This window comes from Xenopus tropicalis, chromosome 6, assembly GCF_000004195.4.
Source record: "Xenopus tropicalis strain Nigerian chromosome 6, UCB_Xtro_10.0, whole genome shotgun sequence".
NCBI classification, from domain to species: Eukaryota; Metazoa; Chordata; class Amphibia; order Anura; family Pipidae; genus Xenopus; species Xenopus tropicalis.
In genome coordinates this window covers 109700911-109715818 of record NC_030682.2, presented here as the reverse complement: position 1 = coordinate 109715818, position 14908 = coordinate 109700911, and the positions used below count along the sequence as shown (strand labels likewise).

At 37.6% G+C, this 14908-nt stretch overlaps 2 protein-coding genes across 2 annotated transcripts; both read right to left on the bottom strand.

Annotated features, from left to right (window-relative positions):
- Positions 1-478: 478 nt before the first annotated feature.
- Positions 479-7428, bottom strand: hrh4.e1 (histamine receptor H4 gene e1). The gene is made up of 5 exons (XM_031904593.1): positions 7409-7428; positions 6765-6946; positions 5467-5633; positions 3239-3864; positions 479-719 (listed from the first exon to the last, which is right to left on the bottom strand). The coding sequence occupies exons 1-5, from the start codon at positions 7426-7428 to the stop codon at positions 479-481; spliced, it is 1236 nt and encodes a 411-aa protein (XP_031760453.1).
- Positions 7429-10056: 2628 nt separating this feature from the next.
- On the bottom strand, positions 10057-14079 carry LOC116411749 (histamine H3 receptor-like). The gene is made up of 4 exons (XM_031904591.1): positions 13836-14079; positions 13399-13565; positions 11250-11658; positions 10057-10088 (listed from the first exon to the last, which is right to left on the bottom strand). The coding sequence occupies exons 1-4, from the start codon at positions 14077-14079 to the stop codon at positions 10057-10059; spliced, it is 852 nt and encodes a 283-aa protein (XP_031760451.1).
- Between the last annotated feature and the right edge of the window lie 829 nt (positions 14080-14908).

Below are 14908 nucleotides of genomic sequence, written 5' to 3'. Positions count from 1 at the left end.
TTTTTTACTCTGCAACCACGACTTTTTACTTACTGTATCTCTGCAAGTTTTTGTCACGCTGAATTTTTGTGGCAGTAATATTTGTGCATGCTGTGTGCCACAGATTAGTGTGCCCCTCCCCAACTTACTTACCAGATGCTCTAGGGTGCTCTGTTTAGCTTTTCCAGTCTTTTCATACCCTGTGTTGCTAGCATCAAATTCAAAATTAACATATATTTTTCAGAAAACAAAAAAAAAAAACTCAGTTTCAACATTTGAAATGCTGGCTTTTTATTGTTTGCAATTAAATATAGGGCTAAATGATTTTGCAAATGAACGTATTCTTATACAAAAAATATTTTTTGATGCGCATGTCAATTTTTGATGCAACCGCGGAATTATTTGACATGACTTCGAATTCTGCTGCAAAATTTTGCACCCATGTTGTCATCGTGTCTGGAGTAAAAATTCAAAATAAATAGAGGGTAAGGACCTGGGTTCAATGCCCAAATATAGGACTTTTGTTGCACTCTAAATTGCTTTTCCTGACTGATCTTCTGGTTCCTGACCTTCTTTCCTGATTCTGACTCCTCTGTTTGCTGCCTGAACTGACCTGTGCCTGGAGACTCTTTAACCTCCCGGATACTACTCTTTGGACTATTCTAGCTTGCCTGAACTCTGCTTCCTCTTTGGTACTCAATTCAACCCAGTAAAGGCCGAGCAGGCCTTGGTAGTAATACCTAAAAGAAACATAGAAGTATGACAGTTAAACCTTTTTATTTCTAAGGAAGAAATGGCTACAGTGAGCCCCATTAGAAAGAACACGTAACAGGTTTGCTATCTGCTAATGTAACAACGAAACTAAGATAATTAAAGGATTGTTGAAATCCAGTATTGGTGACTGTGCATAATCTTTATCCCTGAGTTTTTCTGCAAGATCTGTGTTGCTCTCCACTATATTCATAATAAAAAGTGTCCAGGTATAGTCTTCCTGTATTGGTGGTGTAAGTCAAAAGGCTAAATTGGCCATTGTAGTAAAAAGTATCATTCTGCCCGTAGACAATGTTGCATGCTCTCAGAGAATTTGTGCACCACCCTCTATGAAAAGCACTTTTCCAGTCACTTGGGAAACAGACTTTACAACTCCTGTCAGTTTCAATATATGCTTAATCAAAGAGCAACTATCATCCAAAAATTGTTTCCCCACTGGAGGTGCAGGCTAATACAACCCGCACTCAGGTTGGGGGAAACAATAGTCTTTCTATTTTTAAAATGCACTTAACAATTGCTATGCCTCCCACACATGGAGAGACCTCCTGGTGCTCATTCTGCACATATGTAAGTCTCTATGCTCATTACTCATTGACACAAATGTGTAGGTATATCAAGCATCAAAGAGATTGCCCAGACTTTTGTATAGGCGCAGGTATATGTGAAGCACATATTTAAGGGGAAAGAGAGTTTGATGTACCCGAAGAGTATAGTAGAAGTCCATGTTGTATAAGTAGTGGAACCTAGAAGATCTCCCAAGCATACTAGTCACAAACATTGAAGTTTATAACCTGATTTATTGCACTTTAGAAACATGTAAAAAGGTTTTATATCAGCTATGATGTCCCAGGATTTCTCTATGATTTCAGTTGCACCACTAATGTGCGAAACAGCTGCCTAAACAATTGAGCAGGAATTGTATTAATTACCTCCCGCAATAGTGGGATGATGTCACAACCGACCCAGATGGAGTTAGCGCATGCGGCCAATAGGGGGAGAGGAAATGCAACAGGTGCAAGGGTTGCTATTGCTTGCCCGCCTGAGTATGACAAACAAGTGATCAAATAGGTTATTGTGGGTTGAAGAAGTTTGGACATACATCTATGGTTTACACCAGGGGTAGGGAACCTATGGCTCGGGAGCCAGATGTGGCTCTTTTGATGGCTGCATCTGGCTCGCTGCCAAATCTGTAATAAAAATAATAATGGGGGGCGTGGCCTGCACTCGGCGGATAGAAGACGTGTGCTAAGCCTTATAATATGTCTTCTATCCGCCGAGCGCAGGCCATGCCCTCCTCTGCATCACATTCGCATCCGGCATTCTTGGGACCCACCCTACCTTGCCCCATAGCATCTGTGGCCAAACATATTGTATTACTCTCACAGAATTACATATGTGGTGTTTATGGCTCTCTCAGCCAAAAAGGTTCCCGACCCCTGGTTTACAGGCTTACATCTGGGTAGATGATAGAATATTTATATGAAGACTGTTTGTTCTTTGTGAGGGTAAAGCCTCTCAGCTTGAGACATTTTGGTCAAGGCTTAATTAGAACTAATAGAGCTCATATAAAGTATGAGCTGGAAGCAACACTTCGTTCTATTGAGGTATACGCTTGGCTTGATTCTTTCGAAACGGAGAATAGGTTTTATAAAAGAGGGCATCCTAATAAGAACATTTTGGAGGTGAGTGCTAGAAATTTGGATATTGTAGGAAAAAAAGGGGAAGAAGTACAGAAAGTAAGATTTATTATGAAATGCCATAGTAATTGAGATAGTATTTAGGATTGACATAGAACAGATTTGGGGTACATTACTTGATAAAGTGGAGCTCAGAATTTTATTTTCATTCATTAGCCACATTTTTTGGGGGGGTTATTTACTTGAAAGGGCACCTGTCACTAAGACATAAACAGCTTTATAACAAAAGGCCTTTTTGAATTAAACATGAATCCCAAATTCTTTTTTTTAATTAAAACATCCATACTTTTAAAAAATGTAGCTGTCAATCATATATTGCTTGCCCCGCCTCTATGCCTGAGGCATAGCAATTACTTTCACTTCCATTTCTACACTTTCTAGATGTCACGGACCTCTTCACGTGCCCCCCTCCTTGTCACTGTTTATAACTGTGTAGCCCCCAAAAAAACCCTTTCTGGCGCACACATGTGACGTAGGGACGAATAAAGGTTTTCCTTTATATTATTTGATCCAAATTTACTGGGGTTCTATGATAAACTCAAAATAACAAATCAAAATAACAAAAATCTGTTTTTAATTCCCATAAAGGATCCTCAAAACGAGCCACAGAAAAGTACCATCACTATATATTGTTATGTTATTATTAGACTGATTTCAATTAAATTGAGAAACATTTTAGGCACTTTTGAAACAGCAGTTTAAAAGACTTTCTAAAACTCTTGTGGCACATAGGATATAGAATAGGGTTAATAGCTGAATTACTGAATAACAACCAGATGCAGATTTCATACCAGAGGGAACCAACACAATACCCTTGGCAGGCAGCACGGATACTCACAAGGAATGAATAAGGAGCCCAGCAAAGGGCAAAAATTGAAACCAAAATGGCAAGAGATTTAGCAACTTTCTTGTCACGGTTTAGTGCCATTACTAAGACATTGCCTTTGTTTGGTATGTTAAGGTTTTGCGTGAAAGAAACATTATGCCTCTTATTAACTGGAGATTTACTTTCTTCTTCCACCATCTTTCCCTTTCTCCTACTTGCTTGGGAATAAGATAGAATAATGTTAGTGGCTATAATATAAGGACTACCAACTGTTTCCTTTTCCTCTAAAGTTTGACATGAGGAACTCTTCCTTTTCTTTCTGTTGCGTTTCTGAATGTTCCAGTAGATTCTTGAATTTAGGAATAAAATACTGATCATTGGAAAAATAAAATCCAAAGAGGATGCACCAATAAGAAAATACCATGTGCCAAGGAAGCCAGCACAGCAAGTGCAATGAGGAACATTATTTGTGCCAGTAATAATCTCCCAGAATATAATTGCTGGCCCATAGATGAGGAAGGAAATTATCCAAACTAATGCCATTTTAAAAACAGTTTGCCTGTGTCTTTTTTGTACAGAACGATGTAAAACCTGTTAGGGGTAAAAATTCTGCATATTTATGTGTTTAACAAGAAAAATATAAAATGAATAATTTATAATTAATATGATATCACTAATCAATTACATAAAATTGTTGCTATAGTTATAGTATAAATAGCTTGTAAACTGTACAGATGCCCAGTTAGTATACATTGGGGCTGATTCACTAAAGTGCGATAAAATTCATCGCACGCTTTTTTGCGTTAAAATAGACGCGAAAATTAGCGCGCGATTCACTATAGTATTATCGCGTGCGTTAATTTTTGCGCTGAAAAGAATACGATCGCATGATTCACAAACACTTAGGCGCGCTAAATATCGCATTGGTCTATGCAAAAATTAACACCTACTACAGGCAGGCGAAAAATTATAGAAAAATACAGTAAATGAAGTGCAGGAACTTTGATGAAATAGCGGAAATAGCTGAAGGTAATTATTTATTCAAGTATGTGTTTTTTACGAAATTTTACTAAAGTCTTGGCATGTATGGATTTTCGCTACTATAGCGGTAAATATTTAGTCGCCATAATATACAGTACTATAGCGGTAAATATTTAGTCGCCATAATATACAGTACTATACCTATTTCAAATAATAAATTAAGTTAAAAGCAGGGGGGAAGCAGCAGGGAGCGGCCCATAGTGTGAGTCATTTGGGGAAGGGCCACGAATGTTTTAGGGGGCCCCTGGCTAACAATGTCTGTGTGTCCTTTGTATTGATGTGAGGGTTCACAGGGGGAGGGGCCAGTGGGGGCGTGGGAGGAGGGGGGCCCAAAAATGTTCTTGTGAGGGGCCCCGTTATTTATGATGGTGGCCCTCTTGCAATACTGTCTCACAGAACTCCATATCTATGTGGCACCTCTTCTCCCTCCAGAGGCACAACCCCAGGCCCCCAGGCCCGGACTCCCCCCAGGCCAAGCGCTGGGCAAAAGGTTCTCCTGCAGACGAGGGACCATCACGCCGGTCAATGCAGGAGGACCTGGATAACATCAAGGCCTAGCTGGCCCAGCTCCGGGGGGAAATGGACGAGATGAGGAGGGAAATACGAGAACTCAAGGGCAGCAAGCCCTAAGTTTTATCTTTCCCAATTTTTTCCCTTTAATTGTTAAAATAAAAGTTTTTATTTTTCTACTTTTGAACTGAGTAATGTCTAATTATTTTTCCTTCATTGATATGGTATTCTATACTTTCATGTAGTTTCCCCTACACTCTTACATTTAGCAGTAACAGCATCAATATGCTATATGGGTTAAATGTCTGCAAATATTTTGGCAACAATTTTGTCTTTAGCCCATTTTGCTGAATAGTAAAACTTGCGTTAATTAGTACGTAGCGTATTTTGTGGCGAGTGTGATAACTGCCAATCCAATGTTTTGTTGCCAGAATAATTGAAATATTATATTTGTTCCCGTTTAATAAAGTGCCCATAACATATTTGCCATTTATTCTGTGTCAGAAAGGCTGCAGATTTGCACATCTATGGACTAAATAAACATGCATGTGTTAGGAGGAGATAGGTGAAATGGTGAGACACATACCCATTATACACATACATGCCCCATACCTGTACAAAGCTGAGACTGAGAATACTTACCGCCTGGGTCACAGAAAGAAATCTGTCATAGCTGATAAGTGCAACACTATAGGCAGAAGCAGTTGATGTTGTATAATCAACAGTTAGCCACAATTTGCAGAGAAATCTTCCAAGCATCCATTTCCCAGTGAATATATACGGCATATACATAGGAATTGTAATTGCACCTACGAAACAACATGTCAAGTTTACATATCCAAAATTCCAAATCCAAACTTTTTTTTTTTAATTTTGATTTTTTGTAAAATGTGTATAATTTGTAAAATAACAATCCATTTTAGAACACTTGTGATGCATTAACATTTAATGGTACTAGTAATTCAAGTTATGCATGGTCTGTGAAAGCATTGATCATAGTGGAATGATGATGCATATTAATGGTAGAAACTTTTCCAATGTGTGGGATTCCCATGGGTGAGGGCCAGCCCTGTGACCCTTAATACTGGAAGTGTTTCTTATGTCCACTTTACCATTTTATCAAAGCAGATAAGTAAGTACAGTGTGCTGACTGGTTTTACCATATCAAACAGATTTGTGAATATGTATATATACGGTGGAGAAGGGTAATAGAGGGGCGGATAACAAGTCATGTAAACTAAAAAAAAAGAGAACTGACAGGAAAGTAGGAGAAACTGTGAAATCGCACTGTTCATTCAATTAGTTGATTGCTCTAGTGTGGTTCCATGGTCCTATTGCATTGATATAAATGAAAGCATTTAAGATAATGTCTGCGCCGCTTGTCTGTTCAATTTACACATATCGGACCAGGGGAAGTCAGCTGGAGGAGGAATAATGATAAGTGCTCTTACTGTACGTATGAGGTGCAATTGTCGGAGGCCGAGGGGGCACAAGCCAGTAAACAAATGCAAACTTTGCATGTTTACTGTGTATATTCTTGTGTGCAACTGCCTGCCTGTATGTATGTAAGTGTATATGGAATGTTATGTAAAAGCAAAAGAAGATCTCTAACTTGTATTTAAATTTCAAGGAGTACGTGCAATTATACTTTCTCCCACTGGGCACATAAATCTTAATCACTTCAAAAGTGGGAGACTTGTTAGCACCGTAATGTACAATTATACTAACAATGTGGGAGAGCAGCATTGAGTGGGAAAGCTGTATTTATTATATAGAAATGTTGCAAGTCTTATAACATTCTGAAATGATCTGCTCCACACCTTTCTGCAGCTACGAGTAAACTTAAAGTGTAAATTCCCCCCATATCGTATAATGTCAAAAATTACAATTCAGATTAGATTTTGCCCCACATCAATAATGGAATTATTGAAATCACTTACCTACAAAAAAATCGCAAATAGCCAAATTAAGAAGAAAGAAGTTAGACTGATTTCTTAGTCTTTTGTCCATAATGAAAGCCAGCATAACAATACTATTGCCTAGAACTATGAGTAAAACAAGAAATGATATCAGTATTAAAAGCAGGATATTTACACCTTCCTGAAACTGATTTTCCAGACCACTAGTCTCAAAGATCGTGGAAAAATTACCTGCAGCAGCTTTAGGGTCTCTGAATATTTCATTTTTTATATACTGCATTTATGTGTAATGCAATAAAAATTAACTGAATTAGTAATTATTTAGTGTATCAGAATGAGACTGCATCAAAACTTTGCATGTGTTTTTCTCTTTTCCCACCAAAAGCAAGAAATATCAGAAACTGAGCTGTTTCACACTGGCATCATTTATAGTCCTTGAGGATGATTATATACTGTATGTATACCAGCTATAAGAATAGGCAGTAAATCCCAGGACACATAATTTCAGAAAGCAATCTTTTCAATTGTTCTAATAAATCATTGGCCTCCCCGAGGGCTGACTTTAGTTGCACTGATTTTAACATAAGCATACAGTTTTTATGAATATTTCTAGACCCCCTACACAATTGCTGCCAACTGTGGTTTATATTTCCCTAAACCCTGACCTAGTGATTTTAAATGACATTTTGTATCCTAAGATTTGTTTTGTCTTCACCAATTCTTTTATATACTGCGGCTTGTGCTGCTGCTTTCTATGCCTGGGTCCTGGAGGAGAGATGTAGGATACAGTGGCTTGCAAAAGTATTCAGCCCCCTTGAACTTTTCCACATTTTGTCACATTACAGCCACAAACATGAATCAATTTTATTGAAATTCCACGTGAAAGACCAATACAAAGTGGTGTACATGTGAGAAGTGGAACGAAAATCATACATAATTACAAACATTTTGTTACAAATAAATAACTGCAAAGTGGGGTGTGCGTAATTATTCAGCCCCCTGAGTCAATACTTTGTAGAACCACCTTTTGCTGCAATTACAGCTGCCAGTCATTTAGGGTATGTCTCTACCAGCTTTGCACATCTACAGACTGAAATCCTTGCCCATTCTTCTTTGCAAAACAGCTCCAGCTCAGTCAGATTAGATGGACAGCGTTTGTGAACAGCAGTTTTCAGATCTTGCCACAGATTCTCCATTGGATTTAGATCTGGACTTTGACTGGGCCATCCTAATACATGGATATGTTTTGTTTTAAACCATTCCATTGTTGCCCTGGCTTTATGTTTAGGGTCGTTGTCCTGCTGGAAGGTGAACCTCCGCCCCAGTCTCAAGTCTTTTGCAGACTCCAAGAGGTTTTCTTCCAAGATTGCCCTGTATTTGGCTCCATCCATCTTCCCATCAACTCTGACCAGCTTCCCTGTCCCTGCTGAAGAGAAGCACCCCCAGAGCATGATGCTGCCACCACCATATGTGACAGTGGGGATGGTGTGTTCAGAGTGATGTGCAGTGTTAGTTTTCCGCCACACATAGCGTTTTGCATTTTGGCCAAAAAGTTCCATTTTGGTCTCATCTGACCAGAGCACCTTCTTCCACATGTTTGCTGTGTCCCCCACATGGCTTGTGGCAAACTGCAAACGGGACTTCTTATGGTTTTCTGTTAACAATGGCTTTCTTCTTGCCACTCTTCCATAAAGGCCAACTTTGTGCAGTGCACGACTAATAGTTGTCCTATGGACAGATTCCCCACCTGAGCTGTAGATCTCTGCAGCTCCCCCAGAGTCACCATGGGCCTCTTGGCTGCATTTCTGATCAGCGCTCTCGTTGTTCGGCCTGTGAGTTTAGGTGGATGGCCATGATTTTCGTTCCACTTCTCACGTGTACACCACTTTGTATTGGTCTTTCACGTGGAATTCCAATAAAATTGATTCATGTTTGTGGCTGTAATGTGACAAAATGTGGAAAAGTTCAAGGGGGCCAAATACTTTTGCAAGCCACTGTAGCTGACAGATACATAAAAATTATGTTCTGAACACATCTAAAATATCTAAACATTCTGAAACTGTGCTAAGACCATTCTGAGAACACTGAAGAAACTGTAGAGGATAAGGTGTAAAGACTAAGGGGGTGAAAAAGAATCTACCCATTTGTATGTTTGAGCCTATTTTAGACCTTGGATTTTTGGTTTCTATGAAAGTAAATGTTTAAAAGGGCAATACTTCCTTAGAACAAACACTAGAAGTATATGGGGTGCCATTTATCCGAAGAACATTTTGTCTACAAATATTCATTCTGTATACAAAAAACAATCCCCAGTACACAGAACGGAGGTGTGGCCATATATAGTGGTAACAAATATACAAAAGACATATTTCTGAGAATAAATCAATTTTATGCACAAAGGGATAGTATTATATTACAAACTCCATTCTGTAAATTTTAACAAGCATTCTGTCTCACAAATACATACAGCAGAACCAGTTTTTTACAGAATGAATTATGTAAAACTTTGACAAAATATATAATGGTTAACTGACTAGATTTTCATGCTTGTGACAAAAAAGCAAGATTCTATAGCACAGAATTCATTCTATCAACAAAATGAATACTCAGTTCCACAAAACTGATAAAATTCTGTGAAACAACACTCTCAAATTACTGAACCAATAGGAAGCAAGTATATTCATTATCCAATAACATGCAAGTTTTAATTGAAGTCCATTTACTGGTCTTTTTTCCCACTGTTTGAATTGTTTCTATAAAGTGTTGACCCTGCCCCCCCCACACATACACACACAAAGACTAATTTTTTTGTAGGATTTATTTAACAAGATAAAAAACTGCCAGCTCTGCCCCACATGGTATTGCTGCATAGTAGTGATGAGCGAATCTGTACCGTTTCGCTTCGCCGAAAAATTTGCGAATCTTTCAAAAGATCCATGAAATTGAAAAAAAATTGCGAAACGGCGAAAATGTCGTGCGGCAAAAAAAATTGTCGCCCGCAACTTTTCTTTTGTCACCTGTGGCTATTCTTTTGTTGCCCGCGGCTATTATTTTGTCGCATGGCTATTCTTTTGTCGCCCACGGCTATTATTTTGTTGAACGGCTATTCTTTTCTTGCCCACGGCTATAATTTTGTCGCGCGGCTATTCTTTTGACGCCCGCGACTATTCTTTTTTGACGTCGGCGACAATATTTGGACGTGCGGCAAATTTTTCCGCAAATCCATGCCTGGCGAAACATTTCGCCCATCACTGCTGCATAGCAATAACCATTAACAAACAACAGACACTCTTAAAAGGGCAGCTATTAAACCCTACAGGTTCTCACATGGAATGTCTTGTTCAGCTAAAATAAGTTTTAAAGTAAAGCATTGAACACATAAACATGACACCTTGAGGTAAGTCAGCTATTCCTATCATTATAATAAGCCTAATATCCCCTTATTATCATTGCCCCCTATGATTCCCCCCTCCCCTTATTTTTTTTGAAAGATTCTTGCTCAATTTAAGGGAGTGGGAGTAGGACCCTGAGGGGCAAATTGTTAACATGGAGCGGGTGAGACAACAATGTAGGGGGAGGAGTGCTGATGCAGAAGGAGTTGGACCAGTGACACAGGTGGGCAGGCTGGAGGCTAAGCAACATATATATATGTATATATATGTATATAATATATAACCATATACTATTTATATGACATGTGCCCAAATACCTGTTCTTTATAAAGAACTCCCAGATCCTAAAACCTAATAATAATAATAAATCTAACTCTTTGCATTACCCTTTGTTTGTCTTTTTCCTAATTTCTGATATTAACTGGGTCACACAAAAGTAATTGCTCATTGCATCCTATTCAGGTCCTTGTGCAAAATGCCTTTTGTGTATATGAAAGAAAATCATTTGTCAGATAGAAGTAGTATTTATTATATACACAAGAATATTCTCGTGTGTCCTTATTAAAGTCAATGTTAATCCAAACTTACTGGTGATCTATGATTTATTACTATTGAAATAACAAAAAACTGTTACTAATCCCCATCAGTGATCCTCAAAATAAAACACAGACAAAGTATCATCATTATTTCTTTAATCGTGTAAAGAAATAAATCAGAGACGTGCAATATATATTTTTACATTACTACTAGACTAATATTATGATTTAAATTGAGAAACATTTTAGACACTTTTGAAACAGCAGTTTAAAAGACTTTCTAAAACTCTTGTGGCACATAGGATATAGAATAGGGTTAATAGCTGAATTAGTGAATAACAACCAGATGCAGATTTCATACCAGAGGGAACCAACACAATACCCTTGGCAGGCAGCACGGATACTCACAAGGAATGAATATGGAGCCCAGCAAAGGGCAAAAATTGAAACCAAAATGGCAAGAGATTTAGCAACTTTCTTGTCACGGTTTAGTGCCATTACTAAGACATTGCTTTTGTTCGGTATGTTAAGGTTTTGTGTGAAAGAAACATTATCCCTCTTATTTACTGAAGACTTACTTTCCTCTTCTTTCTGCCTTCCCTTTCTCCTACTTTCTTGTGGAGAAGATAGAATGATGTTAGTGGCTACAATATAAGGACTACCATCTGTCGTCTTTTCCTTTGACGTTTGACATGAGGAACTCTTCCTTTTCTTTCTGTTGCATTTCTGAATGTTCCAGTAGATTCTCAAATTTAGGAATGAAATACTGATCATTGGAAAAACAAAATCCAAAGAGGATGCACCAATAAGAAAATACCATGTGCCAAGGAAGCCAGCACGACAGCTGTACTGAGGAACATTATTTGTGCCAGTAATAATCTCCCAGAATATAATTGTTGGCCCATAGATAAGGAAAGGAAATACCCAAACTAAAGTCATTTTAAAAACAGTTTGTCTGTGTCTTTTTTGTAGAGAACGATGTAAAACCTGTAAGGTGAAAACATTCTGTATCTTTATGTGATTAACAATGAAAAATAAAATTACATTTAAATGACATAAAATTGAAGCTATAGTTAATAATGATATGAATAGCTTGTTAACTCCTATGGATGCCTTCTCTATATTGGTGGCTAAATATTTTTTTATTTAGTTATTTATTTTACGTAGGGAAGACTACAAAATCTCCGATATTTCCTCATTACAAGCAAAACACATTTTTTACATCAGAACAAATTAGAATTTAACAAGCATTTAGCAATAGTGATGAGCGAATCTGTCCCGTTTCGCCATAAAATTCGTGAAACGACAAGAAAATACGAGAAATGCATTTGTCTCGTGACTTTTTTGTCGCCCACAGCTTTTTTTTGTTGCCCGTGTCTTTTTTGGTGTGACCATGGCTTTTTTTGACGCGCAACTAATTTTTCTCTGTGAATTTTCACAGAAGGTTCACGAACCAATTCGCCAATGGCGAAATGTGAATATTTGCTGCAAATCCATGCATGACGAAAAAAATTCGCTTATCACTATTTAGCAAAAGTAAATGTAAAAACAAATTGGCCTATCAACCTCACTTGCTGAATAAATAAATGTGTGACCATGTTCTCTGCTTTTGTGCATCTCAGTACATTCAGTTGTCGTTAGAGTCTAGGGGACAGATGGTAAGGACAGGGCTGCTGTGCTTTCTGATGCTGTTCCACTTGCTGTTTGAGAGCAGCAGATGTGGGGGTACAACAGCTTTCTAAATGAGGACTACAGGGAACGTCCTTGTGGCCTTTTTGTGCTTTTGCACTTGTGATCCCAGGTTAAACATGGTAGATGTCACTTGAAGAAGATGGGAAAAATGGTGAGACACACACCTAATGGGGTCAGGAACACACGGAATTAAAAAGAAAATAAAAATACAGTGAAATATTAGGCAAGTGATTCTTCCTTTAACTTGTGTGCTGCTCCTTTATCTAAAATAAAGCAGTAAAACAGGCTTTTGTCTAGTTCTCCTAAATGTTTAAAAAGCTGACTAAGTTTCATTAAACTTTGCGCAGGTGCAGTTACCCATGCCAACCAATAGTAAGTTTGCTTTTAAAGTGGTAATGGTAAAGTGAATGGTACCTTTCAATTGGTTGCTATAGGTTATTGAACCTTAGAGAATTAAAAGCGGCTTCATTAATTTTCTTGATCATATTATTTCCCCATGTTCACGGTTTTTTTTGGGGGGGGGGGGGCATTTTTCTCCTGATTTCTAAAGTCTGCATCTTTACAGGTTTTAAGTGGTGAGATTTTCATTTTTTCACTTATAAAATCCTATTCACAAAAATACGTGATTAAAGCAAAAAACAAGATCAAGAAACAATTGTGATTATATGTTTGTTTTGAGTGAATAATGGCAAAATGGTATCCAGGAAATAAAAAAAAATCATTCCCACTAGTTTCCAGATCAAATGATACAAATATCTCCCACAGATTCCATTTTAACCAAATAATTCACATGATATCCCTTTTCTCTGTTTAAACAGTACCTGTACTTGACCTTATATATATAGATATATTTAATCCTTATTGGAGACAAAACAATCCTATTGGGTTTATTCAGTGTTTACATTACTGTATTTTCAGTACACTTAAGGTATGGAGATCCAAATTACAGAAAGATCCCTTATCTGGAAAGCCCCTGTTTCTGGATAACAGGCCCCATACATGTACACATTAAAAGCTGAGACTGAGAATACTTACCGCCTGGGTCACAGAAAGAAATCTGTCATAGCTGATAAGTGCAACACTATAGGCAGAAGCAGTTGATGTTGTATAATCAACAGTTAGCCACAATTTGCAGAGAAATCCTCCAAGCATCCATTTCCCAGTGAATAAATACGGCATATACATAGGAATTGTAATTGCACCTAGGAAGCAAAACGCAATTTTTTACAGATCCAAAACCAAACTTTGTATTTTTTGTGTGTGTATATTTGTGTGCAACTGCCTGCCTGTATGTGCGCAAGTGTAGATATAACTCTATGCTACTGTAAAAGCAGAAGGAAAAGAGGTTCTCTAATTTTAATTTACTAAAGCATTAGATTATTCATACAGAAGTGTTCTTGGAAACCTTAACTTAAATTATAATTCAGAGGAAATGTTTGCCCCACATCCATACTGGAGCATAAATCACTTACCTACAAAAAAATCGCAAATAGCCAAATTAAGAAGAAAGAAGTTAGATTGATTTCTCAGCCTTTTGTCCATAATGAAAGCCAGCATAACAATACTATTGCCTAGAACTATGAGTGAAATAAGAAATGATATCAGTATTATAAGCAGGATATTTATACCTTCCGGAAACTGATTTTCTAGACCACTAGTCTCAAAAATTGTAGATAAATTACCTGCAGCAGCTTTAGGTTCTATAAATATTTTCATTTTTATACATCTATCTATGTGTGATTAATTTAACTGAATTAGAGTATCTGAATTAAACTGCCTTAACCTGCATACCCGTTTGTTTGTAAGAGTCCTTAAGGGTTGCTTATATATGTGTATAAGTGAATAAAGAGTAATCAGTAAATCCCAGGACATATCATTTCAAGAAGCAATCATTTCAATTTAGCTAATCAACCTTTAGCTTCCCTGAAGGCAGACTGCAATTGCACTAATATTATAACAATCCCATATCTATTCATATCTCTAGACCCCCTACAGTACATAACTGCTGCCACTAAGTTTTTATTTCTTCTTAAACACTGACCATTTAGGACATCAGCTAGTAGGTTTTCTATCCCAAGGTCTGTTTTTGATTGTAAGCTCTTGTGAGCAGAGCCCTCTGATTTTTATTCTGTAACCCTGGTTTGTTAAATTACTGTAAAACCCAACAGACTATGGGCCTGATTCACTAAAGTGCGATAAAACGTGCGCTATTTTTAGTGTGCGCTATAAATTTTACCGCGTCTTAATTTTGGCGATTTTTTGCACGATTCACTATAAGCATACTTGCGCTTTTTTACGCGCGATATTGCATGCGTTATTTAACTCGCGAAGACTATTTCAATGCGGTATTTGCCGGTACATGCGCTAAATTACGCACGCGAATAGTCGCCGCATATGAATGGTGTATATAAATATTAGCCACATATAAATGGTATCATATATATAGTAGATGCTTATAAATAGTAGCCACTAGTGATGAGCAAATGTGTTCTGGTTATCTTTAGTGAAAAATTAGCAAATCTTTCGAAAGATCCACGAAACGGCA